The following is a 27,918-nucleotide window of genomic DNA, read 5'->3' on the forward strand; positions in this document are numbered from 1 at the left end:
CACACACACACACACATATATATGTAATTAAAAAAGTTCAAAAGGGGAATTATTCTATTCAATGTCTTTCTGTTAGAAACGTTTAGACCTTTAGCTGGTATTTTTAGCATAACGATAACGAGTTTTCCGGTGACGAGTTTTCTGGTGACAGTTTAATTGCCTGCTGCTACAGTAGAAATCTACGGATGCACAAACGCACAAAACGGAGAAAATGAAACAAATATGAACGACTTGTTCCGAAACACCCCCGAGTAGGGAACGGTCCTCAAAAGTAATTCCCAATTGTTTTCCTCCCAAATTCCCATGTTCTCGTAATCTACATAGTCCAAGGCATATTTGTAGAAAATTTCATTAAAAAATATCTATTTTCTTGAAAGTTAAGACGAATTGAAGTGGACACCGGTGAATTTTCCGAAATTTCCCACCCTACCCCCTCATAAAACATTTTTCCCTAAAAGTTTTGTATATTCGAAATCTACATGATATAACACATATAGAAAATTTCATTAAAAAATATCTATTTTTCTGAAAGTTATGATCATCCAAAGTCGGTGGGTCGGTGGGGGGGGGGGAGCAGGAATCTATAATTATGCCGTACTTTGAATCGGTATCTAAAGAGGTTTATCTGTTAAATTTCCCCATAGACATTTCATACAATATCCATCGATAACTTTGACCTTTGTTTTATGGGTTGAGGAGAGAGAAATTATTTGTTTGTTTTCAAATACCACATATCATCACATGATTGTTTGACGAAACTTGATACATAAACAAAAACAAATTACCAAGTTAGCTCATTCGTCACGTACGTATGATTTGTGAAGGAATTTTACATTATTTTTGGTAAGTTAGCCTACCTTTTAAAATGTAAATTTTTAGAGAAGTGGATTATATAGACATCACACTACAGTCTGTTATGGTTACTGTTCTCGCCCGAGTGATATTTCTCTTTATCGATGTAATTTTATCACGATAATTAGACGAACCTTATGTCAGCCTTCATAAAAAAAAACAAAAAAACCCATGAAGTTTTTTTTAACCATGACTATACCGTCGGAAAAACTTCCTTTTGGTCCCCCCCCCCCATTTCCCACTTTTTTACATGGGGTTGGGGGGGGGGGAGGTCTTGCCTTATTCACTTTGTCCAACAAATCTTACGATCAATGCTTGATTTGCGTGTTTATCGGACTATTTGTGTAACGTAATTGCTGTTAAGACTAAAATTCAGAATTTAATATATTGGTAATATATTGGTGGGTGTGTGTGGCAGTTATTTCCCCTCGTAGAAATTATCCGATACACTTAGTACAAAGAGTAAAAAATTCTATTTCCCGTGTGGAAGTAAAAGGATGGACTATAAGAAAACTAAATTTTGAAAACGATCTCTTTTCGCGCAATTGGGATGTCTAGTTATTTCCAGCATAGAAATCTGAAGACTGTTGGATAAAATCAAAATATATAAACATAGGTAAAACCTTGAACACTCCTTTTGTCGTGAAATATTCATGAAAACAATGTAAAATTTTTTTCATTCCCTTTATTCTTATTTCTAATTTTAATTACGCCGCTTTTCCTATGTAACCTATTATTTAATATCGTCGTTCCTTTCTTTTTTAAGGCGTTAAGATTTATACTTAACATTTCAAACCACTGCATTAATTTTCCCTCGATGGCTTGTGATCTGTGTTGATCTGCCTTGTTCAAACTTATAAGAAAGCAAGATTAAGGGCAGTTATTTCTAGTAGATCTGTTGACCATGTACAATTTCTACATATCTTTCGTTGGATCGTGTTTAGTTAGTGTATGTTTTTTTTAGTTTATTTCAGCCATCTCGTTCAGACTTGCCGTGGGAGCACTTGCATTTATTTTTTCTTTTGATTATATTTTGATTTTACCCCTACACATACGTATAGATTGTTGGAGCGGATTAAGTAAAGTATGTTATTTTTACAGGAAATGATCACGAATTGAGAGCGGAAAGTTGTCGTAAGCATTTGGAACTGAAATTCTGAATCAAGACCTTTTTGACGACCTATCGCATTTTTACCCCTCCCCTTCTCTCTCTCTCTCTCTCTCTCTCTCAAAAAAAAAAAAAAAAATTCAAAACAAACAATTTCGGGGAGAATTTAATAAAATTTCAAAAGTTTTTTTTTAAACCATCGTTATTGAAAACATACGAATTCGAAGAAATTTTTTGAGAAAAAAGAGATATAATGTTTATTCGACATGTCTATCGAAACCTAAAGAATGTCACAAATAATAAAAATCAGCGATATAAAGCTCTTCAAAATACCGTAGATAATTGTTATTCCACGAAGTACGAAACTTAAAAAAATATAATTACGAACGAAACAAAACTATATCAAGGTAGCCTTTCAGTAATATTATATTAACTGTTGCGACTTATATCTTGAAGTGATTCAAATTACAATGAATTTTATAGTCCAACTTGCTTCAGTATGTTACGTTAAACATTGTGGTGTGCAACCAGTTGCTGCGATAACCCCCCCCCCCAAATCGTTTCAATATAGTTTTAACAGAAAGATTGAAGAAATAGATGAAAGTTCTCTGGTAATTTTCTTTCATGTAAATAAATGTTTATGTTAATTTGAAAATTTTCCCGTAAAATCTTGTAAAATGACAATGTTCTAAAAGGAAAAAAAAGTTGTGATTTGGCCTGATGGTCTGATTCTAATACATTTTAATTTTTTAAACCAGGGGTTCTTAACCTTTTTTACTGCCACGCCTCCCCTAGAAATTTGTCCTCCGCTCCACGTCCCCCTCTCAGATTTTAAATAAAATCTAAAATATGTTTTTAGTCTTTTTATTGAATAAGAATTAGTCACATTATACAAAATATGTATAATTTTATATATAATCACATTATACAAAAAGTGACACTGTTTTTTAGCTACAAGATCTTGAATGCATAGTTGAATGCCAGAGAGTGCACAACGAAAGTCCCTTTCAACATTCAGCCTGTTTCTATACTTGGTTGTGACAGCAATGAGTGTCGAAAATGCAGCTTCACAAAGATATGTGGATGCAAACATAGTAAAAATCTGAAGAGCCTGATGTGAGATCAGAGGATAAACAGTATGTTTCCAGATCCAGTTCTTTGAAGTCTTCCTTAGCTGGGTGGTTGAACTTCAACTCAAGAAACTCCTCTTGCACTTCATTTCATCCAAAACATCAGTCACTTCACACTGAAATGGGTTCCTAATAAATTTCCAAGTTTCATGCTTTTCATCTATATCTGGGAAATATCTGATGAATTCTATTTCCAAGTCAGATGAGTGATTATTTGTTTCTTTAACTCAGAATCAAGGTTACCATGAATGAGAGCAGAATTCAAGTAACTAAAACTGGCTGCATTTCCCTGCTGAATTCAACATTTCTAGAGGTTGAGTTTGGCCACGAAGGTTTGAATGGTGTCGTGGTGCGTGAGAATGTTGATGTTTTTCCCTTGTAGTTTAAGGTCAAGAGCATTCAATGCTTCGAAGATGTCCACCAGGTAAGCTAGAGATAGCTGCAAGCCTTCAGACTGGAATTTGTCATGGAGATCTGCCTTCTGTTGTAAATCTAGAAATATCACTACTTCTCATAACTCATAAAGCCACCCAAGCATGTTGCCCTTTCATAGCCATTGTGCGGTTGTGTGAGAAAGCAATGCTTCATGTTTAGATTCCATATTTACACAACAGTTTGAAAAGATGACTGTTTAATGCTTCACCTTTAACAAAGTTGATCACCTTGATAGCCATGTTCAGGACATTTCTCACTTTAGTAGGTAAGGTTCTGGATGCTAAGACTTCATGATGAGGTATGCAGTGTGTACCTACAATAGATGGATTTTTTTCTCTCATCCTAGTAATGAATCTAGATTGCAGACCAAGCATGGCCAGAGTTCCATCAGTGCACACCCCTACCAGCGAATCCCATGAAAGTTGGTTTTCCTGACAGAAGTTTGATACATCACAAAAAATAGCTGCTGCTGTTGTACAACTATCCATAGGGTGACAGAACAACATTTCCTCTTTTACACAGTTGCCTGACACAAAACAAACATACCAGTAGCTGAGAACATGAAGAAATGTCAGTCATTTCATCACACTGGATGGCAAAAACAGGAGAGTTTCGTACTTGGTTGAGAATTTAATCTTTGGTATCTTGAGACATGTCATCGATCCTTCCCTTGACAGTATCATTTGATGGTGAAATCTGGGAAAGCTTGTTTGCACTATCTTTCCCCAGAATGAGTTCTGCTCCACGGAGTAGACTTGGTTTTATGAGAGACTCTCCGATGTTATGGCTCTTTTTGCTCTTTGCAATACCAGTGGTTCTTAACCTGAGTCTTGTAACAAAAAAAAAATTACGAAATAAAAGCAAATGTTAAGGCTACTATTCAGAATTAGTGGGGTGTTTTGAGGGATATAAAGGGAGGTCAATAAGTACAGAAAATGAACTGGTTGTCACTCCGTCGATCAACGGAACAGCCTGCTCGTGAAATTAACGTGTAAGTGGCTGAGCACTCCACAGACACATGTACCCTTAACGTAGTTCTCGGGGATATTCAGCGTGACACAGTGTGACAAGGCTGACCCTTTGAAATGCAGGTACAACAGAAACAGAAAGAAAGAGTGAGAGAAAGTTGTGGTGAAAGAGTACAGCAGGGTTCGCCACCATCATCTGCTGGAGCCTCATGGAGCTTTAGGTGTTTTCGCTCAATAAACACTCACAACGCCCGGTCCGGGAATTGAAACCACGATCCTACGACTGCAAGTCCGCTGCCCTAACCACTGGGCCATTGCGCCTCCACACAGAAAATGGTAAGCAGCACTAAGATAGAATAAGAAAATTAAAGGTAAAAGGCAATATGTGTGCCTCTTTTCATAAACTTCTCATTATTTGACCATGCTCTCATTAAGAGAATAACAAATATAATTAGAGAAATTCCTGTTTTTTCTAAAGGGCTCACACCCCACTTGGAAATTACTGACACCCCCACCTCTCAGGTTAAGAATCACTGTTTTAAACTGTAAATATATGTATAATGTATTTTTTAAAGTAATTACCAGTAATATATTTGATTGAATCAACTTGTATTCCCACCACAGTTATTCAATCTCCATGTATAAAAACATTTAAGTTTGTTGTATAGTCCCCTAGTAAGATAACTGATCAGCGCGAGTACGTTCACCAAATGAGGAGGTGTGATATTTTGCTTTGCTTCTACCTAAATAAGAACTTTATTACGCATTTTGTTATGCAAGATGCTGTAATTTATGTGTGGTGGTATGGGTATGTTGAGATAAAAAGTATTGCTTTCTTAAAATAATGTTTTAGCGTCGCATTTTGAAATTCATTGAAAGTTAATATACATGACATGTTTTTATATGTTTCTAAGTACAGCACAGTGGGATCAAACTCATAAAACATGGTTGCAAAGAAAGCTTCTTAATCACACAGTATTTAACTTCAGGTTTGAATAGGCTGCAAACAATACCATAGTATTCTTGAGTGATTATTCGCAAGATTTGGCGGGGGTAAAGAATACGCACATCACCTGTTTTCAATGGAAAATGGGTGGTGTGCGTATTCTTTACCTTCGTCCAAGGTTTCATTCAACAAGTACTATCATTGAATATGAAACGTTCATTCAAGTACAAACCAACGTTTTGTAATCAGTGTTTTGGAAAGCAAACATAAAGTGTATCATTGGTACCCATAGGTTGATTTCAATACATTTCACTCTTAGTAGCTATCGCTCTATTTCTCATATTTATTATCTAGAGGGTCTGCCATCCTCTCATCCCAATCACTTTATATCATCACACTCTGCTCCTCTCTCTTACCTCATTCTGGTTCTACTGTTGTTGCCATTCTCTGAATGCTAAAGGGTTAAAGCTGTATTATATGTATTTGTCCATAATTTTTTCTACCTCGCTTGCATATTGTTCACCTCTATGTTCTTAGTCTTTTCTTTATAATATCTATCACTTCAGTGATATGAACTATCACTGGTGCAACCAAAGTAGTAACATGGAATTTAGATTTTAGACTTTAAACATGCTGAAACTATGCACATTCTGGTCTCTATGGCTGACAAGACATGCTTCATACTCAGTATCCTTTTCAGTTAATCTTTTCCATGTTCCACTTCAGTTTTCATTTTATACGTACATCAAGATTTTGTTTAAGCATAGCGATACTAATAATCTGGTGTTAGAACTCAATATCGATGTCCTTCAGAATAAAGCGTTAGGTGAGTACAGAGCATAATATGAAATTAAATAAATGACAAGGGAACAGGAATTACATAATCATCTTCATTGGGTTACAGCTGTTTCTGCTACAAGATGCAGTGCACTCAGAGCTAAGTGCTTGTGCATTACCTTATAGCAGAAATTGCTGCAAGCTAATGAAGATGATTATATAATTTCTTTTCCCTGTCATTTCTTTAATTTTATATATATATATATATATATATGCACAAGTTCTGTTTACCAGTTTTACTCACAAGTCATTGGTCAGTGAAAACAAACAACGAAACACATAGTTGTTAAAATGAAGTTCTTAACCATCTCTGCATATAAAATTGTATACATTTTGTGGATGCATGAAAAGGTCACAGAGATATAAACTGAAAAGATGTGGTGGGTCTCTGTGCACAAAACTAAATAATGTTAGTCTGGTTTGCAATAAGTCTGCTTGTATCAGCTAGTGAATGGATGCTGATTAGCATGGCGACTTTGAAGGTTGATGGAAAAATACTTAGGGACACACTCTGTATTTGAACTAAGTAGTACAGTTGCTGCTAACGTAATGTAGTGAAGCATATAATTGTAATCTCTTGGCTCTCTACATTAAGTACAAACCTTACCATGTATTAGAAATAATTGACAACCAAGTGAAGGACATTGTCCTAATGAAATCAATTATTCTCACATGACAATTACTAAACAGCTAGTGAGTCACTCATTGGGAACAAACTTGTGAGCTGTGAACTAATTAACAGATCTCTAATTAAAACATTCTATCCTTTCTGTCATGCTTATGTAGAAGTAAGGGAGGGAAAATGTTTATATATTTTCTTTTATCATTTACTTGTTTCAGTCATTAGACTGTGAGCATGCTGGGGGCACTACCTTGAAAAGTTTCAGTCAAAGGAATTGACCACATCATCATCATCATCGTCGTCGTTTAACGTCTACTTTCCATGCAGGCATGGGTTAGATGGTTTGACAGAGGGCTGGCAAGTCAGAAGGCTGCACCAGGCTCCAATCCGATCTGGCAATGTTTCTACAGCTAGATGCCGTTCCTAATGTCAACCACTCTGAGACTGTAGTGGGTGCTGTTTACGTACCACTAGCATGAGGGCCAGTCAGGCAGTACTGGCATCGGCCACACTTGAATGGTGCTTTTTATGTGCCACTGGCACGGGAGCCAGTCAGGTGGCACTGGCAACGACCATGCTTGAATGGTGTTTTTTACGTGCCACTGGCATGAGACCAGTCAGCTAGCACTGGCATCGACACACTTGAATGGTGCTTTTTATGTGCCACCGGCACAGGTGTCAAGCGGTACTGTCATTGGCCACAACAACAACTTCACTTACCTCAACAGGTCTTCGCAAGCGCAGTTTATTACCCAATGGTTGAAAGGTACTCTTAAACGGGCTGGTTATGTTGCACTGGCATAGGCCACAGTTATGGTCTCACTTAGCTTGTCGGGTCTTCTCAAGCACAGCACATCTCCAAAGGTCTCGATCACTTGTCATCCCCTCGGTGACGCCCAACATTTGAAGGTTGTGCTTCAACACCTCATCCCAGGTCTTCCTGGGTCTACCTCTTCCACAGGTACCCTCTACTGCTAGGGTGTGACACTTTTTCACACAGATGTCCTTATCCATACACAACAAATGACCATACCAACACACTTGTCTCTCTTGTGCACTACATCTGATGCTTCTGTCCAGACAACTTTGGAATCTCCTGCAAGTCTCCTGGACGGTCTTCTTTTTTAAGTTGGCGAATGCTGCCATAATCTTTGCCTTCAGTTCATCTTTGGTGTTACAAGGAGTTTTGTTAGCCTCTTGCTTAACTGCATCCCACACATATATTAGCGCTTGCATCCACTCTAATAGATTCTGAAGAATCTACTAGAATAGATGCAAGCGCTAATATATGATTTATAAAAACATCTGACATATTAATAAAAATCTGTAAATGTACAACCATCCAGATCTCTGAGTATCTTATTATTTTTTCTAATATATAATTCCTGTACACAACCTCCAAACCTAATATATATATATATATATATATATATATACACACACACACACACATACATATACATATACAGACATGCTGGGCTTCCACACAGTTTCTGTCTACCAAATTCACTCACAAGGTATTGATTGGTTGGCCTGAGGCTATAGTAGCAGACATTTGCTCAAAACACCATGTAGTGGGACTGAACCTGAAACCTTGTGGTTGCAAAGTGAACTTCTTAACTACATAGCCATGTCTGTTACAATATAAAATAAAAAAAAGAACAACAACAATTTAATACTTTCAATTATCTTTTTGCAGAACCTGTTCTGAAAATACAAGAAAGAAAAGAAAATGGTATATTTAAAGATTGCTTTTGGGTTAGCATCCATTTTACTACTATGTCAAAGTGTGCTGTCTCTGAAGAATGGCCTTGCTTTGACACCACCAATGGGTTGGCTCTCATGGGAGAGATTCCGATGTAATATTGACTGTGATAATGATCCCGATAACTGTATCAGGTAATTATGTTTATTTTTATTATACCTTTTTACTATTGTTCACAAAATTTTAAAGTGTTTTATGATATATATTTAGTTGTGAGACTGGAAGATCAAGGAATTCATAGGAAGAAATGGTGAGGTGTAAACCTCAAGATGCCAATGCCTTATTCTATGTGTTTTTCTGTGTCTTGTGCACTTAGAAAAAGTGCCTATAACTCTCCAAATACTCTAAGATTTGTGGGAGGTATGGAGAAAGGAAGGAAGGTATCCTTAGACTGGAGATGTGTGTGAATGCTTGTACCAGAGAAGATTCAGTTAAAGGCACCTAAGGTACTTGATAATGATGCAAAACTGGATGACAGACTTAGCCTGTTACCTATTCACTGAGTTTGTGTATTAATATTTTGTAAGGCAGTGAATTGCAGAATTGTTAGTACACTGGGCAAGATGCTTAGCGGCATTTTGTCCATCTCTACATTCTGAGCTCAAATTCAGCCAAAGTTGACTTTGTCTTTCATCTTTTTGGTTGACAAAATAAGTACCACTTGAGTACTGGGGTAGATGTAATCAATTTATCCCCTCCCCCAAACTTGCTGGCCTCGTGCCAAAATTTGAAATCAATCTTTTGTATGGCGGTAAGATAGCAGACTGGCAGAACCGTTAACATGTGAGGCAAAATGCTTTTCACTCTTTTGGGGTTGATAAAACAAGTACCAGTTGAGCACTAAGGTCAATGTAATCAACGTACTCCCCCCCCCCCCCCCACTATCCAGACTTGCTGGCTTAGTGCCATAATTTGAAATCATTATTTTGTATAACTGTAGTGCTGGCTGTAATTACTTGGCAATTAAAATTTTTAGCTGCTATCATTTTGCTTAATTAGCTAATGTCATTGGAAAGTCATAAACATCATAACCTCCATTTTCCTAATCTAAAACAAATTAGCAGGACTGATTACTCATTGATTGATACTACTGGTCATGAGCAGTCAAGTAATTGATCAAATAATCACACTAGTGTAGTGGTTCCTAAACAATGCACAGTGCAAAATAGCACATCTGTTGTGTTGCAAGATGTAGGTACCCATGCATTGCAAAAACAATAAAATTATTTCTGAAAATGTGAAGATACTCAGTGAAATTTTAAATAGAATTAAGTAGTAAGCACTTACTGTTCTGTATTTTAAGTTATTTTTATTGATACACCTAATATATAGATTTTATCATCATCATTGTTTAAATGTCCACATTTTTCATGCTAGTATGTATCAGGTGAGATTTATTGAGGCAAGTTTTTCTACAGCCTGAAGCTGAATCTTGTTGCCAAGTAAGGTACGATTAGGTTAGAAAGAAAGTCCTGTCACGTTTCAAGATGGGAAAGAAACAGATGCTTCTTTGGTCTTAACTGAAATATTCAATCAAGATAATGTTTCCCTTCATTATTGATAACATAATCCCATCAGTTTGGCAAATTGTCGATCCCATGGGCATAAAATTCTTTAGGTATTGAAGCAAAGAAAGGTACAATACCATTTTTAACCTCTTCACAATTAATAAGCTGTTTTCCCTCTAAATAATGTTGCAATGATCTGAAAAAAATGAATGTCAGATGGAGCAAAGCCAGGAGAGTTAGGAGGATGAGGTTAAAATTTCATATTCAGTGCCAAAATCTTTTCTTGAGTGACGTAGGCTATATATGGTCTTGCATTATTGTATAAGAACAGCACCCCTTTACAAATGGACCAGTGATGGATGTTAACTGTTTCACTTTGGTTTAACACTTCATGATAGATGACACCTTTCATATTCCATTAAACACAGAGCATAACTTTTTTTGTGGTGTAGTCCTGGTTTGGGGATGGATTCTCCTTTTTAATTGAATGCGAACCATTGTTGTTTTTGTTGGATATGATTATAGAGAACCTACTTTTCATCACTTGTGATGATAGTACTCAGGAAAGGTTTGGTTGCAAGTCTACTCTTGAATGCCACACAAAGGGCACATCTTCATTAAGCTAAAAAGCAGTCAGATAATAAGGAACTTACTGACCAAGTTCAGATGTTTTTCCTAGTTCATGAATGTGTTTTATGATCAAAGTGTAACTAGAATTGAACTGATTTGTTAATTGTGCAGTTTGCTTTGGATTTTCATCAACTACAGTTTTCAGAAGCTCAATATTGACAGAACTTGGTGGTCCAGATCAAGGGGAATCTACAAGAGAAGAGTTCCCTGGGTGAAACTGGGCAAAATATTGTTGGCATGTCTGGAAACTTAAAGCTTCATTTCCATAGAAGGAACAAAAATATCTTGCAGCTTCCATTGCTGAAGGGCCTCTTCTTAATTCATAGAAGCATGCAGTGTCTAATATGAGTCTGATCTAAACTCATTTTAAAAGTGTAAAATCAATATGAATTTAACCTCTGTGGTATAAAGTAATCTGCAAAAAAAGGAAAAGAAAAAAATTAGAATGTTAAAATTAATTTTCATTTTACTGTAAGTTTTTAAAAATTACCTTCGAAGTGATCATGAAAAAATGCAACAGAATTTTCCTTCCATCTTATTATTTAAATATTCTCATGATCTTTCAAATGACATACAGCTCAACTGCTGCTGGACCTATTTTCTTGACAGCTATTAACAAATACACTACCTACATAATGATAATGTTTAGACAATATGTAAACAATTTAATGTCCATACAATGGGAAGACAGAAATACACACATTCACATACACATGCATGCATTTGATACTTCTTATTGAATGATCAACAAAAAATAATTTAATTTCTCTCAGACAACTTTTCTATATATGTGTATATATGTGTATATATATGTGTATATATATATGAGTATATATATGTGTATATCTTATCTTATTTTTACTGGTTATCTTATCTTATTTTTATTGGTTCATTTGGTCTTCGTCTTCGCTAATCGTGCCATGCGGACATTTATTGTGGTTTTAGAGTCAGAATTTGACTGCTATTTTTTCAGCGTGGTGGTATCTCTTGATACCCTGTATTATAATTTTAAATAATTATTACCTTTGATGGTTTTTATTCCCATGCTGACCACTTGATAAGATCAATATTTTAAATATCGATCTTATCCTTATTTATATAAATATGTGTATATATGTGTATAAATATGCATATATATATATATATATATATATATATATATATATATATATATATGTGCATATATTAATATATAGCTGTATTTCACTATTAAAAGTGAAACTATAATCTCACATTACATATATACATGCATACATACATGCATGCATACATACATACATACATACATACATATGTACACTAATCTATAGAGAGAGTGTTATTGATATCTCTATATTTACATCTTCCTCCAACCATTCATCTGTTAGTTGTGGTTTAATATTTGACATGACTCTCATCCCTATTGCACACAGATAGGAACAGACAAACACGAAACTCATAGATTCAACTTCTCTGCTCCTTTTTTTAAAGTTCCTATTATTATTTTCTCTCTGCACTGATGAGTACTATGATAATTTTCAAATTCAAATATGAATTCATATCTATGTACGAAACAATTGTATGCATGATTAAACTTCTTACAACTTTTTAACATCTTATATTCTCCATTTTAGACTTCTTTATGTAGATGTTCTCATTCATATGCATCACATGTCCAAACCAATGTAGTCTTCTCTCTTGCATGCTACATTTGATTCCTCTTACGCCCAACTTTTCTCTCAATACATTTGCACTTTGTTGTACATATGCACTGATGTTTCACATCCAGTGGAGCATACTATCTTCATTTTTCTCCAGTCTATGCATGTCTTTTGCATTCAGAGCCCATGTCTCACTACCATGGAAAATAGCTGTTTGCACACAAGCATCATACAGTCAACCTTTCACTCTGAGAGAGAGCCCTTTTTTTGCCAACATAGGTTATAGCTTTCTGAACTTCCTCCACCATATTCTTATTCTAGAAACAATACTTTCAGAACATCCTCCACCATTGCTAATTTGGTCACCTAGGCAACCAAAACTACCCACAACCTCAAGAGATCCTCTTGGTCATTTGAGAGAATCTAAGTTCTGTGTGCTCTTAGTGCTTATTGTTCCTGCATGCATGCACACACACATGCAGGCATGCAGGCACGCATAAATATGTTAGGCATTAGGAAGGATATCCAGACATAGCAACCATGTTAAAACAAATACTGGAACTTGACACAGTCCTCTGATCTATCTAATCCTGTCAAACCATCCTATGCTGTGAGACTGGACCTGAAACCACATGGCCATCATCATCAACATTCAACACCTGTGCTCCATGCTAGCATGGAATGGACAGTTTGACAGGAACCAATGTGCTTAAGGACTGCAACATGTTCCAGTGTCTGTTTTGGGGTGATTTCTACAGTCGGATGCTCTTCATAATGCCAACCACTTTACAGTGTGGACTGTGTACTTTGTTCATGTCATCTGCACTATTGAGATTGCCATGCAGCTCTCAGAATTTCAAATCCTGGGGTGGGGGCCCAGCTTCATGCTAGGGGATGAGGGGTTTGATCTATAAGAAGGGGAGTGGGGGATTTGCATGGCATCTCACATCTAGGAGGGAAAAGAGAGAGAGAAAGAGAAAACAAACAGTAGCAGCTGAAAGTGAAAGGTAATGGTGATGAGGCGCCTAAACTGTAGTCATGGCTGTGTAGTTAAGAAGTTTGCTTTGCATTCGTGTGGTTTTTGGGTTCTGTCCCATTGTGCAGCACCTTGGGCAAATGTCTTCTGCTGTCATTCCACATTTGTGTATGTATGCATACATATATACATACACACACACACACACACACACACACACACACACACACACACACACACACACACACATATGTATGTTTATGTCTGTCTGTCTGTTCATCTTTCTCTCTCTCTGTTTCCCTCTCTGTCTGCTCTGCTGGATGTGCAGTGTCATTGTGTATGTGTGTCAGACTGTGTTTTAAGAGAAAAATTGAGTATAAGAGGCATCGGATGTAGTGCAAGATAGAAGATTGTGCTGATATAGTCATGTAGTGCGCATGGATGAGAACAGCTGCATAAAGAAGTGCTGATCTCAAATTGTGAAGGGAACCTGTAGAAGGGGTAGATCCATGATGTTCGGTTGTTGCGCCTTACAGAAGCAGTGACAAGTGATTGAGACTTCTGGCAATTTGCCATGTTTGAGAAGATATGTCAATCTAAGTGAATCATGGTTTGTGCCAGTGACATGTAAAAGGCACCTGCGCTGGTGACACATAAAAAGGCACCTGTGTCAGTGGCACATAAAAAGTATCCATGCCAGTGGCATGTAAAAACACCCAGTATACTCTGTAAAGTGGTTGGCATTAGGAAGGGCATCCAACCATAGAAACCAAGCCAAAAGAGACTGCTGGAGCCTGGTGCAGCTCTCCAGCTTACCAGTCTCTGTCAAATTGTCTAACCTATGCTAGCATGGAAAACTGACATTAAATGATGATGATGATGATGATATATATGAGATATACATGTGCTCTGAAGTGCAACATGTAACCAAAGAATAGGCTCAATAGTAGGACCTATACTCCACTCCTATATCCAGTGTAGCGTGGCAGCAGATATCAAACCACACAGTAGCCTAGTGGGATCTAGTTCAAAACGGGGGCACCAGTATTTTCTTAACGAAACACTTTGAAACTTGGGACACTGGTAGAATGTGTCATATAAAACATCTTTTTCTCTTAGTCTTCTTAACAAAAAAACGTACATCGCAAGTTATTTCATGTTAAAGTTGTCGTATTTCTGTAATTTCAACCAATGACTGACGTCCATTCAGTCAAATACAGTAAGTGCTGACTACGTAAACAAATGATTCTCAAACGATTCTGGCGGTGATAAAATTATTATTTCCTTGTCAAAAAATGGCTGAAGCATATTGGCAGTAGGGTTAGGGTTAGGCAGTAGCTAATAAACCTTTCATACAGTTCAGGCAGATGTTAACGAAATAAACACGCGTGAAAGAAAATGAAAAAAGCAAATGTTGTACACATACAGTTCAGGCAGATGTTAACAAAATTATAAATGGAGATTAAATACGCTTTACACTGCTTAAGCTGCCAAAGGAGTAACTGTAAACAGCTGAATACTTGTCAGTGATTGGTTGAAATTATCGAAATAAGACAATTTTTTACATGAAATAACTCCGAATACAAAAATTTTTTTCTGTTCTATAACACAAAATAGATAAGTATACGAAATTTGAAAGTCTTTTGGTACCAAAAACACTACATAAAACATAAATGAAAACTGGTGCCCCCCGTTTTGAACTAGATCCGCCTAGTGTGTGGAATATGACTTATGCAATAATATTAATAAAATACAGTTTTCAATACTGAAGAGGTGAATTAACACGATTATATAATGTTTCAACAAGCAAATTGCTGAAATGTGTGTATGTTTTATAAATCATAAAATACCTTATATATTTTCTGTATGTTTTTAATAATATTATATATATATACACACACATACATACATACATGATGGCCGTCCACTCGTGACTGAGGAAGACCATTGCCGACCTTCAGGAACATTCTGCGCTCTAGTATATATAGGAAAAAAACAAAAACAAAAAAAAAAAACACATGTCAAGCAGAGGTCGGCAATGCCTGTGCTGAGGTTTAGGTCCACTGAGGCTTGCACAACACCTCATAGACCCTCTCCACTTTATTGACATTATCCAGAGACAAGCCGGAGCAAGATGTCTGGTGCCAATATAAGTCACAGGCTCAGAGATGTGGGAGCGCCGTAATCTCTAGCACAAACCAAAGATCCCCAAAATGTCCAATGCCATTCCCTGCATATATTTGGTTTTATATCAGAGTGACCTTCTCCTAGAGACATGCTTCAACAAAAGCTGAGGGGCGCCTCACTCCCAGTGGTCTTTCAGCACGCCAGACACCATCCCGGAATTTCTGCGTACCCGTGCTATTGCTAGATAGCCGTTGAGCCTGTACTAGGTCCATCCGAGCTTTCGACAGGTCTTGTTTTTAATCCTGCAGGGTTTCTAGCAACCCTCCTCATCAGGGTAGCCTGGTGGGGGGTGCCAGTTTAGTAGTCGGCAACCCGACCATGCAACAGGTTGTACTGGATTACATGTTACCAGTAGCACTTATGAGAGCCTCATACGTGACCTGACATACATACATATGTACATACAGACATACATGCATGCATGTGTGCACGCACACACACACACACACACACACACACATACACACACACACACACACACACACAAGTATATGTATGTGTGTGATATCATACTGTAATTGACAGGAAACATTATTGCCATCATATGAACATTGTTGATAGTTTGCAATTTTTCATGAAAAAAAATGACCAGACAAGGAGAAAATATCACCTTTGGAAACAGGGATTGGTTGGTGACAGGAAAGCCATCCAACCATAGAAAATCTACCTCAGTGAGTTTTGTCATATCCATGCATGCTTGGGAAAGTAGTTAAAATGGTGATAATGATGTGTGTGCATGCACACCTGTGTTTACACACACACACACACACACACACACACACACAGAGACACACACACACACACAGACATACACACACACACACACACACACACACTTTACAGTCATCCTACAGTTTCCATGTACCAGTTCTGTTCATAAGGCATTTGTCAGCCTAGTCCTAATGTAGAAGACACCTGTGTGCCATGCTGGAAGAATGAACCTTAATGTGGTTGCAAAACAAACTTAATCACACAGCCATGTTGGCATCTCCCCATTAAAATTAATTATTTTAATTTTATTTTATGCATCAAGAGCACCAAAATATTTTAGTTACTTTAAAGTGTGCTACAAGAAAACCTGATTTAGGAACCAATGCTATGGTGTATGGCATAAATGAATATTAATCATTTAATGTAACTAGTTTGGTGTGTTTAAGCTTTTAACATTTAGGCACACTATACCTGACCTCAAATATTCTACCTTTTTTATTTGCAAACTGGCCAGATCTGGCCTCTCATACCTATCCTATAATGTCATTCTCAAAATAAACAACCAGATCAATTGGAATCTTGAAGCTATGAGGTAATGCATAATTCATTCAAAATATGTGAACAAATAAGCATTAAATTTGACAGAGTAATCTGAATACTGAAGGGTTAAAAGTTGGTGAGCAATGGGAAAGAAACTATCAATGGTTTACTATAATGGTAACTAACTCCATGTTATTTCAATTTTTCCTTTCGTTCACCAGAGATTGTTAAAGCCATACAAGTAATATACTGGGCTTGATTTGTTCAGCTATAACTATTTACATATAAGAAAAACTCAAAAGAAAAAAAATGGGAGATTTTAACTAATCTAAAGCAATCAATGTTGTTTAATCAATATAGCTATGAATATTGTGTAGTTGACATGATACAATGAAGGCCATATGACTCAAACCTTCAATATCATGTGATGCAACACGGATCATATGACTCAGACTTATCAAATGATTTCAAGTGGAACTACATTCACTGAAAAGTGAAGATGGTAGTGCAATATGTCTGGACTATCATATTATGCTAGGTAGAGTCATATAGGGTGCAATATATTTGATGCACTAGATCTGTGGATAGGGTCTAATTGTTCAACAATGTATATATCACAGGTCTTTTGGGCTAAGGATCATCTGGATCTGCACAAGCAACATCAAAAAATATGTCTGAACTTTTGTTTTATTCTACATAATTGTAGTAATACTAAATGAAACATTTTTATTACAGTCAGGCAATGCTGATGGTAGTCTAGGTCATGTAACATAGTGGTAGGTCATATGATACTGTATTAATGATCACATGATGTTGATCTTACTGCACTGGTGGTTAAATTGTATATTTGCACTGAAGGGTTTCTGAGACAAATCTGTTGTGGATTATAAATCGTGTTTGTAGTTCAATGATTTATATGTATACTAGAATACTTATGTTGTCAGTAATGACAGCTACTGTTTTACTAAAATGAATATTTGATTTTTTTCCAATTGGAAGTTTTGTTGTAAAATGTACGTGATGAAAGTTGCTAACAAGAGTATGAGGATATAAATAAAAATGGTAAAATAACAGGAAAATAGTTGTTCATTTGTATCACATTATTTACATCATTTCTCCTTCATCTCAAATTTTGAGCCTTTTACAACTTCATACTTCTATCTTTTTCATTTAATCTTTCTTGAGCATGTATTCTCTCATTCCCTCTTCTAAAATTTCTTTCATCTTCTGTTTCATTTGCATGTCTTACTTCAGCTGTATGCCTTAAATGTTCTAATCTTTTTTCAATTTCTTCATCAGTTTCATTATTGATTCTTTGAGTTGCTCTGTCTCATTTTTACCAGTCTTCTTTCTTCCTCAGTTTAATTTTGCAACATAGTTCTATGTCTAACACTCATTTCTTCTAGTTTTGTTAATTTTTGCTCCTCACTCTTATCCTGTAGCCTAATTAAAACTCTCTATCTAGCCTCTTCCCTTATTTTCTTATTCCTCTTCAGCAGTATTATTCATTTGTATTTTGTATCTCTATCTTGTAGCCTTCTTCTCTTAGTTTTGTCTTGGCTTTCTTGTAAGCCTTGCAGCCTCATAGCCTGTGCTTGCTGTTCTTGTCTCTGCACTGCTTGGTCAACACTCTGACATGCATGTTGTGATGCATGGGGAAAAATAAAAAAAATGTTTATTCTGGAGTTTTATAATGAGTTGTATGTGTACTATGACAACAATTATAAATTTTGTTTCAATAATTAAGTGTTATATATTCTCTCATATAAGTTGCTCTGTCAGCATGCTGCCTTACTGCTATTTTTAGGCCTTTGTTTCTGACTCTTCACCAACATTCCATAGTAGAAGAGACTGAAAAAAATGTCATGAAGTATGTAAGATTTTTAGTGGCCTTAGTTGGAAAAAAAATAATCAAATCAAACTTAATTATCAGTAACTTACCTCAAAAGGATTGTTTGACCTGCAATAATAATGAAGAAACCGCTTCTAAATGTTGTAATGCATGGTGAAAAATGAAAAATTAATTGTTCATTTTGGAGATTTATAATGAGTTGTATGTATACAATGACAATATAATTTATGATATCAATGAAATATACATTTTGTTTCAATAAAAAAGTGTGTTATATATCAATATGTAGAATGTATTGCATATATACATAGAAATACATACATGAGTAATAAATAAAGAAGCTAAAATTGAATACATGATACCTCTCAGTAAGTTGAATAAAAAGATTATAGTAAATATAATGGAATGTATAAAATAGAATAAAATTAAATAAATGAATAAATGTATATACTAAAATACTAAAAGGTGTATTAAATATATAAATTGATGACACAAAGCATATCATATACATTGATTAGAGTTACCTATGAGAAAATTAATTTGATCAGAGCTTATGAACATAAAAGCATTAATTGAGCATTATGAGACATAAAAGATAACAAAATCAACTTTCGAATACAAAAACTAAATATAACATGGTCAATGCCAGGTTCGCCTGACTGGCTCCTGTGCTGGTGGCACGTAAAAAGCACCATCTGAACATGATCGTTGTCGGGTCCGCCAGACTGGCTCCTGTGCCAGTGGCATGTAAAAAGCACCCACTACGCTCTTGGAGTGGTTGGTGTTAGGAAGGGCATCCAGCTGTAGAAACATTGCAAAATTAGAATGGAGCCTGGTGCAGTCACTGGCTCTCCAGACCTCAGTCAAACTGTCCAACCCATGCCAGCATCGAAAACGGACGTTAAACGATGATGATAATGATGAACCCCAGCCAGAAGTAGAGTCCCTGTTGAATGATTTAAGAAGGGGAATAACTTCCACAACTTCAATGGGTTGGGTTTTGCTCACAATATATCATCATCATCATCATCATCATTATCATCATCATCATCATCATCATAAGAATCATCATCATTTAATGTCCATTTTCCATGCTGGCATGGGTTATATATCTGTACAGATACACACAATATATTATATACATTGATTTGCAAATTAAGCTAATTCTTAAATATATAGAAAACATGAAATACTGTTAAAAGAGTAGTTATTAGATTGTTTTTATGATTTATTTCTTCAAATCCATATATTTACATTGGGTGTCAAAACAAGTTTTAACAAAATATGTGTTAATATCACAGTACACAAAATACATTAATAAACTAGTGTATAGTTTGCTATTACATGTTTTATAGATTAGTCAGAAACTGTGGGGTAATACCTGTGATATATGCAGAAGCTCCCATATGAGTAATACTGAAGTCGTTGTTATCTTGAACATCTATTGTTCAGTGTCTGTAGGAACAAAGAAAGCATAGATGAAGAAGGATTTCCAGAGAATTACAGTTTTAGGGAAGGAAAAACTAGGAAAAAGTACTGAGAATGGGATCTGGAAGATGTGTGACAGAAAGGGTGACAGGAAGAAGAGGAGAGACAGATAGATGCAGGACTGCATTCCAAAGGCTGGCCTCATATCCAGGGCCATAAGATATTTCAGCCCCCAACAGCTGTTGATACTCTACTAGGCTCAAATGAGGCCTGTGAGTACTGCTCTTACATTTGGTATGGTGCTGCCATTACATGTACAGACATCTTAGACTGCATATAGAAAAAGGCCACTTAACTGATTGGCATTGAATTACTAATGGATGTGCTGCAGCTTCTTGCTTGCCGGTATGCTGTCTCCTTTCTCTGTCTTTCCTATTGTTATTGTGATGGCTGCTGTCCATCAGAGCTAGCTATTCTTGAACCTCCACTACTCAGGCACCTCTGATGTGCTTGTCTCTTCATTTGTTGTCATCCTTATTGATTCTAACACCTCTGGTTCTGCACTAACCACTGTACCTAGTTCTTTCTTCCCAAAACATTGGCCTTCTGGAGTCTCCTTGCTCATTTCTTTCCTTCAGGTGTTGACCTGAAACAGTTTAAACAGAACATTAATGGCATCAGATTCACTGGTCTCAGAGGACCTGCAGAGGTCATGAGTACTGCTCTTTCATTCAAACTCAACAAGTAATCCCACTGCCAAACCCAACTCCTTAAGTCTTCTTACCCCCTACTCCCACCACCCTCCATAAAAGGTAGCTAGTTTTTTTTTAATGGTTTAATATGGAGGAAGGCATGCACAAAATCTTTACTGGTCTCTCTCTACATACAAAACTACTGAGATTGATATAATTACTGTTATTCTTGAATAACTGTAAGTTGATGTGTTACAGGGAGAAGATAGGCAGAGACTGAATTCTATAGAGCGATTCTGTTCTAGAGAAGAAGGAAAAAAAGGTTTGTGTGTTCCTTGGGAAGTAATAGGTTGGGTAACACAATATGGATGATGAGCTGAATGAATAAAGAGTGCTTGAGTGGAGTTGACAGGAGCCAGTTCCTAGGAGAAGAAGCTTCTGTAGTGATGGTAGAAAAATGGCAGTGGAGACAGAACATCGAAGTTCCTGGTATGTAGCTTTAGTGTTGACTGTGATAGTGGTGTATTTTGTAAAATTATCTAATTACTAGAGCTAATTGTTATCTGGTCCAGTTGATTATAACACCAAACGTATTTTCATCTTTGACTTACACAATTTAAATATTCTAAAGGTCATAAATGATATCAGCAGTGTTTTTACCTCATTACCATGTAACGTGATTATTAATTAGTTTTTTTTTTTGCATCAAAATGAAATTTCAACTATCACATATAAAAAGAAAGATAAAATTAGATAATTTTTTGTCATGTTCTATACTATGGCCTCTATTTTAAAATGCTGATTTGATACAGTTCAGAGTTAGATGCAGAAGCTATGGTTGTTGTTTTGAATCATGTCTTCTCTCATTGAGCAAGATTTATGATCAAGAGCATTCCAGCTGTGATCACCTATTCTTTTCTTATATTTAGTACTACATTCTACAATATGTTCTTCATTTTTCAAATCAGTTGGGAGTAATTTGGGGGTGTTTGGCTTCTATTTCTAAAAGGTTGAATAACTGCATAGAAGCCATCCTGTTGGCTTGTAGATGTAGAAGTTAATACCATAGGTGGCATAGTATTAAAAAAATAACAGAATATATAGTAAAGCTGTTGCCTGCATAATTACTGTAGTAAGTCAAGAAATATTAATTAAAATTACACCCATGGTGAAGTGAAAGCAGTATTACTGTAATGACTTGTGTATAAGTTGCATACCTTATTTAGTGTTAAGTCTCGGTACAGAATTTTTTACCTTCATATTCAAACTTAATATCAGCTTTGCCCTGTGAATAACTTGCATCCCAGTTTGTGCAGTTAAAATAGGTATAAAATAGTATGACTTATACATGAATAAATACAGTAACGTATTCATTTTGGTTAAGAGATATAGGGAAAAGATGACCTTATATATATATATATATATATATATATATATATAGAGAGAGAGAGAGAGAGAGATAAAATGAATCTCAACCATCTTTTTGTGTGCACTATTTGTGACAGGCCATACCTTTCTTTTGCTGGGCTCAGATCTCATTTGCGGACCTATGAAAAATGAACCACCTCTAATTACTGTGCCTATCTATCTGTGCATACCTGTCAATGCCATGTATATCATAAGATCTGCAAATCTAATGGAGGCCTCAAAAGACATTTTAAGATCCACAACAATCAGAATTTAACTGTTGCTCTTGGTAGACCAAAGCAGATATGCAATTTATGTGGGTGTCTTTTCAAAACATTGTCTAGTTTAAGATGCCAGTCTTTTGACTGTGAGCTGCTAGATGCAGGAGGAATGATTGAAAGAAACTTGTCTCGAAAGAGTCAGCAGAAGTTCGCCATTACCTTCTGCTGGAGTCATGTAGAGCTTTGGTGTTTCGCTCATAAACACACACATCGCCTGGTCTGAGATTCGAACCCACAATCCTTTGACCTCAAGTCTGCTGCTCTAACCACTAGGCCATGTACCTCCACTTTGCTTTATATATATATATATATATATATACATCCATAATCACAAACATTCCTAATTATTTCATTGGAATGGATGTTAGAATGATTGAGAGACATTGAGATGTGTTACATTGAACCTTTTTGTTGGATACAAGGATGATAATGGGGCATTTTAAAAAGACTGCATAGGTTGGAAGATGGTATGAAATTGTGGGGGGCAGTTTAATATGTCTGTGGGAAAAGAGAGCAAAGTTTGACTAGTTAAACAAATTTCCTTGAGTTTGATCATTTAGATATCTTTTACTTGTTTCAATCACCAGACTGTGGCCATGCTGGGACACTGCATTGAAGAATTTTTAATCAAATGCACCAAACCTAGTACTTCTCTTATAACTTTGGTACTTATTCTATCAATCTCTTTTGCTGAACTGCTAAGTTATGGGGATACAAACACCAGTTGTCAAGCAGTAGTGGACACACACACACACACACACACACACACACAATGGGCTTTTTTCAGTTTCTGTCCACCAAATCCACTCACAAAGCTTTGGTCAGACTGGCACTAGTTAGACAACATTTACCCAAGGTTGTCATGCAGTAGAACTGAACCTGGAACAACATAGCCTTGAAAAATGAAAAAAGCAACAAGTCAAGTGACTAGATTATATAAGGTGAACTCGTGGTCCATGCTACTAGAAGGAGATCGTTTTATGTAACATTTGTTTGATATTAGCCATTGTTTTTACCTTGGAATGTTGTTTCTGTTAACCACTCAACTAGTTTTATAATGTATGTTATATTTTCTATTTACAGTGAGAAACTGTTTATGCAAATGGCAGATCATGTGGCAGCTGATGGCTTCAGAGATGTCGGTTATGAATATATAAATATTGATGACTGCTGGTTAGCAAAAGAAAGAGACGCGAAAGGACGTTTGCAGGCTGATCCCAAAAGATTTCCTAATGGTATTAAAAAACTGGCACAATATGTAAGTTTCTTTGAAAATTTATAACATAAGAAAATAAAGCAATTTAGCCTTTCACAAGGAAAAGAGATTTATTGCTATAGTGTCTACTTTTGGTTTTTGAAGTGTTAAGAAGTGGTAGATTTATCTATTACTGATTGGGGTTGTTAGATTACTGTAGGTAAATTTTCCAGCAAACGTTGTGGCTATTTTGGAAACACAGTAAGTTGGGTAAACTGACAGTAGGTAGAGAGTTAAATGCAAGATATCATGCTTGACCCTTGGAACCTGAAATGCCAGTACACCGGCACTTTGCCAAGGCCATATATTCCTAAAATGCTGGTCTGCTGGCAATCCAGATGCCTTCATTTTATTACATGCTATAAAAATAGCAACTTGAGCCACTTAGCAACCAATCAGCGAGCGTGTTATTTCGGGTCTTTGGCATACATAGTCTGTCATGGATTCCTTATTTTGTGCTTGAATTTTGCTGAGAATGTCTTCAAAATGTGTCAGTACTGAAGAAGCACTAGCTCAGATTCTTACTGATGATGAAGAGGATTTAGACAAGTCTGATTATGGTAATGAAAGTGATTTTGTGCGAGAAACTAGCAAAGAATCGCCCAGTGATTCTGACAGCGATCAAGGTGAACTTGTACATAATGTAGACAATGCTGCAGTGCATGCCCAAATACCCCAGGCTAATAGGAGGGAGAGGGGCTGTAATGGTGGGTGTGGCAGAGGCTTGATGACGGTAGTAAACATGAATATGCCTGCTCCCTGGAGATGAGATACAGCTGGTTTAACACCAGAGCAGTTTAGTCCTAACCACCCCACAGGCCCAAAGGACATTTTGGTTAGAGAAAGTAATAAGAATGCTGCACATGTCAAGGCTGCTAAGCCCAATAACTATGCTGCAAAAAAATGGTATGGCACAACAGTAAAAGAGATGAAAGCCTTTTTTGCTTGTAGAGTTGCCATAGAGATGTTAGTTCATAAGGATAGGTATGAACAGTGCTGACATACAAAAGGCAGCTTTTTGACATCAACTCCAGGATTTGGGCAAGTCATGGTAAGGGACAGGTTTTTTAGCTATATGGTCAATGTTACACTGTGTTGATGAGGATGATCTTTATGTAAATAAAAAAGACAAAATATATAACTCACGGCCAATTATAGATTATATCTTGCCAAGGTTTCAAAAATATTTTGTGCCCTGAATGTGAGCTATCTTTAGATGAAGGCATGATTCTGACCAAAAATGCCTTATCCATAAAGCAGTACATCAAAGACAAACTCATCCAGTGGGGCTTGAAGACATTCTTGTTAACAGACAGTGCAAATGGTTACATTGTGAATGCTGAAGTGTACACTGAGAGGAGACTGGATGCCCAAGCAGTTGATAATTTGGGTGTCACGGGGAATCTCGTAGTGCAAATGATGGACGGGTATTAAGCTCTGAACAGATTTTATACATCAGTTGAGCTTGCAGAATATTTATTGGATAAAGGCATAGGACTGTGTGGAACAGCCTTGATCAACAGAAGGTCTTTCCCAAAGTGTCAAAAGAACTAACAGGCAAATTAAAAAAGGGGGAATCAGTGGTTCTGTTCAATGAGAACATTGCAGTGATGGTACGGATGGACAAACACTCTATTTATTTTGTTTCGTCAATTTATGTGGATTCACCCATGACCTCAGTCACTAGGTGTGACTGTAATAAACACTGTCCCCTGTCCCCTGTCAGTGAAGAGTTACAATGACTTCATGGGAGGAACAGAAAAAAAACGACTAATTGATGTACCTGCCAAAACAGTCAAAGACTATTTTCTGGTGTAACCACTGCAAAGTTTTCCTCTGTATTAGGAAACCAGGATCAAACTGCTGGCACGGTTGGCACAACAAAGTACAGTATTTGGAGATAAATTAGTGAAAAAAGACTTGAACATCTTGTATTCTATAATTTTTCACCATTTTGTACCTTTGTGTTGTGAAACAAGCATGTCTTTCAGCATATATTCAAAAATTAAAAATTTTCAGTGAAACTCATTGGGAGTTTAGGGTGGTGCATTCAATTCCAGTGGGTGGTTAGGGTTCAAAGGGTTCATGTGGTGAGCTGAAAATATCTTTTAATGAGTTGATATAAAAGGAATGGAGGAAGGTAACTTCCTCCTTTCCTCTCTTGGAAGCTCTCAAAAAACAAAAATGGTTGTAGATGCTATTGTTCCTCCTCCATACAAAAGAAATTCATATAAAAGAAATCCACTTTAGTAGTAGTCAAGTAGTTATATTTTCACTCTCTGATATTTCAGAGTAAGATAAATAAAATTGCTGTTCTTTTCAAAATAAAAGCCCACTGCTGTTGTAGAATTTCTGTAGATGGCTAACACAATCATGACCAAAAGTTGGGAACATTTTTTTATAAAATTAAAATTGTTATGCTCAAGTACAATTCAATTCAAATATAATAACTGATTCAATGGTTCAATATCTTCTAATTCAACTATAGGATCAGTTATTAGGTAAGTATATCTTTATGTTATCTATATTTGAATCAAAATGTACTTGGGCATAACAATTTTAATTTTTAGAAAAATGTTTAAAACTTTTGGCCATGACTGTATATTATGAAATATAAGTATATACTTTAATCAAGTATACTCAGATGGTTTAATAAGATGATTCAGTTAGACAGTTTTATTTTCAGATCCACAGTAAGGGGCTTAAGTTAGGAATCTATGAAGACTTTGGTAGAAAGACTTGTGGTGGTTTCCCAGGTAGTGAGTTTTTCCTGAATATTGATGCTGAGACATTTGCTGAATGGGAAGTTGATTTTCTGAAACTAGATGGATGTTATGCTAATACGAACGATATGCCTTTTGGTAAGTATCATTCCATTCTTCAGTTACTTACTAGTTACTGAAAGATTTTGAAATTAACCTCTCTTGCTTGTCATTATCATTTTTCTCCGCTTGGCTTAACTCTAGCCAGTAGTCTTTGAGTACTTTCGTCAGAGGCTTCTGTTGTATGTAAAAAAAAAGACAAGTCTCATCTTTCCATACTTTAATTCCTGCAAACATTGATTTGAAGACATTCAAACTGAGTATTAAATTTCACTGGTCTCATCAGGTTGAGAGGGTTTATATAAGTCATTGACATTGACTCTTCACCTTTAACTAAATTATAAAATAAAAAAAAAGAAAAGAAAAAGGAAAATGGTTCAACATGATAGAAAAGATACTATTTTAGATTGGCCTTGTGGTTAAGAAACTTGCAACCACAAGGTTTTGGTTTTATTCCCAATGAATAGCATTATGGACAAGATGTCTTCAATTATAGCCTTAGCCAACCAGTTTTGTATGAGTGAAAGTGGTAGAAGGAAACTGTATGATGGCCTGTCATATTTGTATAGGAGTGTGTGTGTGTGTGTGTGTGTGTGTGTGTGTGTGTGTATTTTCTCATTTATATCTTAGTATTGTTTATCTGCTTAGTGTAAAATAATGTCATTACTTAACTGGTAGGTGGAGACGCAATGGCCCAGTGGTTAGGGCAGCAGACTCGCGGTCATAGGATCGCGGTTTCGATTCCCAGACCGGGCGTTGTGAGTGTTTAATTAGCGAAAACACCTAAAGCTCCATGAGGCTCTGGCAGGGGATGGTGGCGAACCCTGCTGTACTCTTTCACCACAACTTTCTCTCACTCTTACTTCCTGTTTCTGTTGTGCCTGTAATTCAAAGGGTCAGCTTTGTCACAGTGTGTCACGCTGAATATCCCCGAAAACTATGTTAAGGGTACACGTGTCTGTGGAGTGCTCAGCCAATTGCACGTTAATTTCACGAGCAGGCTGTTCCGTTGATCGGATCAACTGGAATCCTCGACGTCGTAAGCGACAGAGTGCCAACACACACAACACACTTAACTGGTAGAGTCATTGATTGCATCTGCTGTGAAATCTTATTCAGCCTTTGAATGGCTAGTTTGTTGCTTGAAAGATGAGGATGTAAATACCAATATTTGTGATACAGTTGTTGTTATGTTGAGAATATGGAATTCTCAGGCCTATTGTTGCTTTGTTGAGGGTGGGAAACCCCCAAGTCAGTCTTTGCTATGTTGAGAATGTGATAGCTCCAGGCCAGTTATAATGATGTAATTTTTGCTATGTTGAAAAT

General features: G+C 36.4%; 1 protein-coding gene across 2 annotated transcripts in view; it reads left to right on the forward strand.

The window, feature by feature from the left end:
• The first annotated feature begins 462 nt into the window (after nucleotides 1-462).
• LOC106872822 (alpha-N-acetylgalactosaminidase) overlaps nucleotides 463-27,918 on the forward strand; it is a 40,188-nt gene continuing 12,732 nt past the window's right edge. The window contains exons 1-4 of one of the 2 annotated variants that reach the window (XM_014919947.3): nucleotides 463-1,468; nucleotides 8,598-8,797; nucleotides 23,599-23,773; nucleotides 26,457-26,631. In XM_014919947.3, the coding sequence (XP_014775433.1) occupies nucleotides 8,631-8,797; nucleotides 23,599-23,773; nucleotides 26,457-26,631 (517 nt within the window). In that variant the 5' untranslated portion in view covers nucleotides 463-1,468; nucleotides 8,598-8,630. The remainder of the gene's footprint in view (nucleotides 1,469-8,597; nucleotides 8,798-23,598; nucleotides 23,774-26,456; nucleotides 26,632-27,918) is intronic. The other variant, XM_014919946.3, reaches the window with a different exon arrangement.

This window comes from Octopus bimaculoides, chromosome 7, assembly GCF_046866305.1.
Source record: "Octopus bimaculoides isolate indiv1 chromosome 7, ASM4686630v1, whole genome shotgun sequence".
In the NCBI taxonomy this organism is placed as follows: domain Eukaryota; kingdom Metazoa; phylum Mollusca; class Cephalopoda; order Octopoda; family Octopodidae; genus Octopus; species Octopus bimaculoides.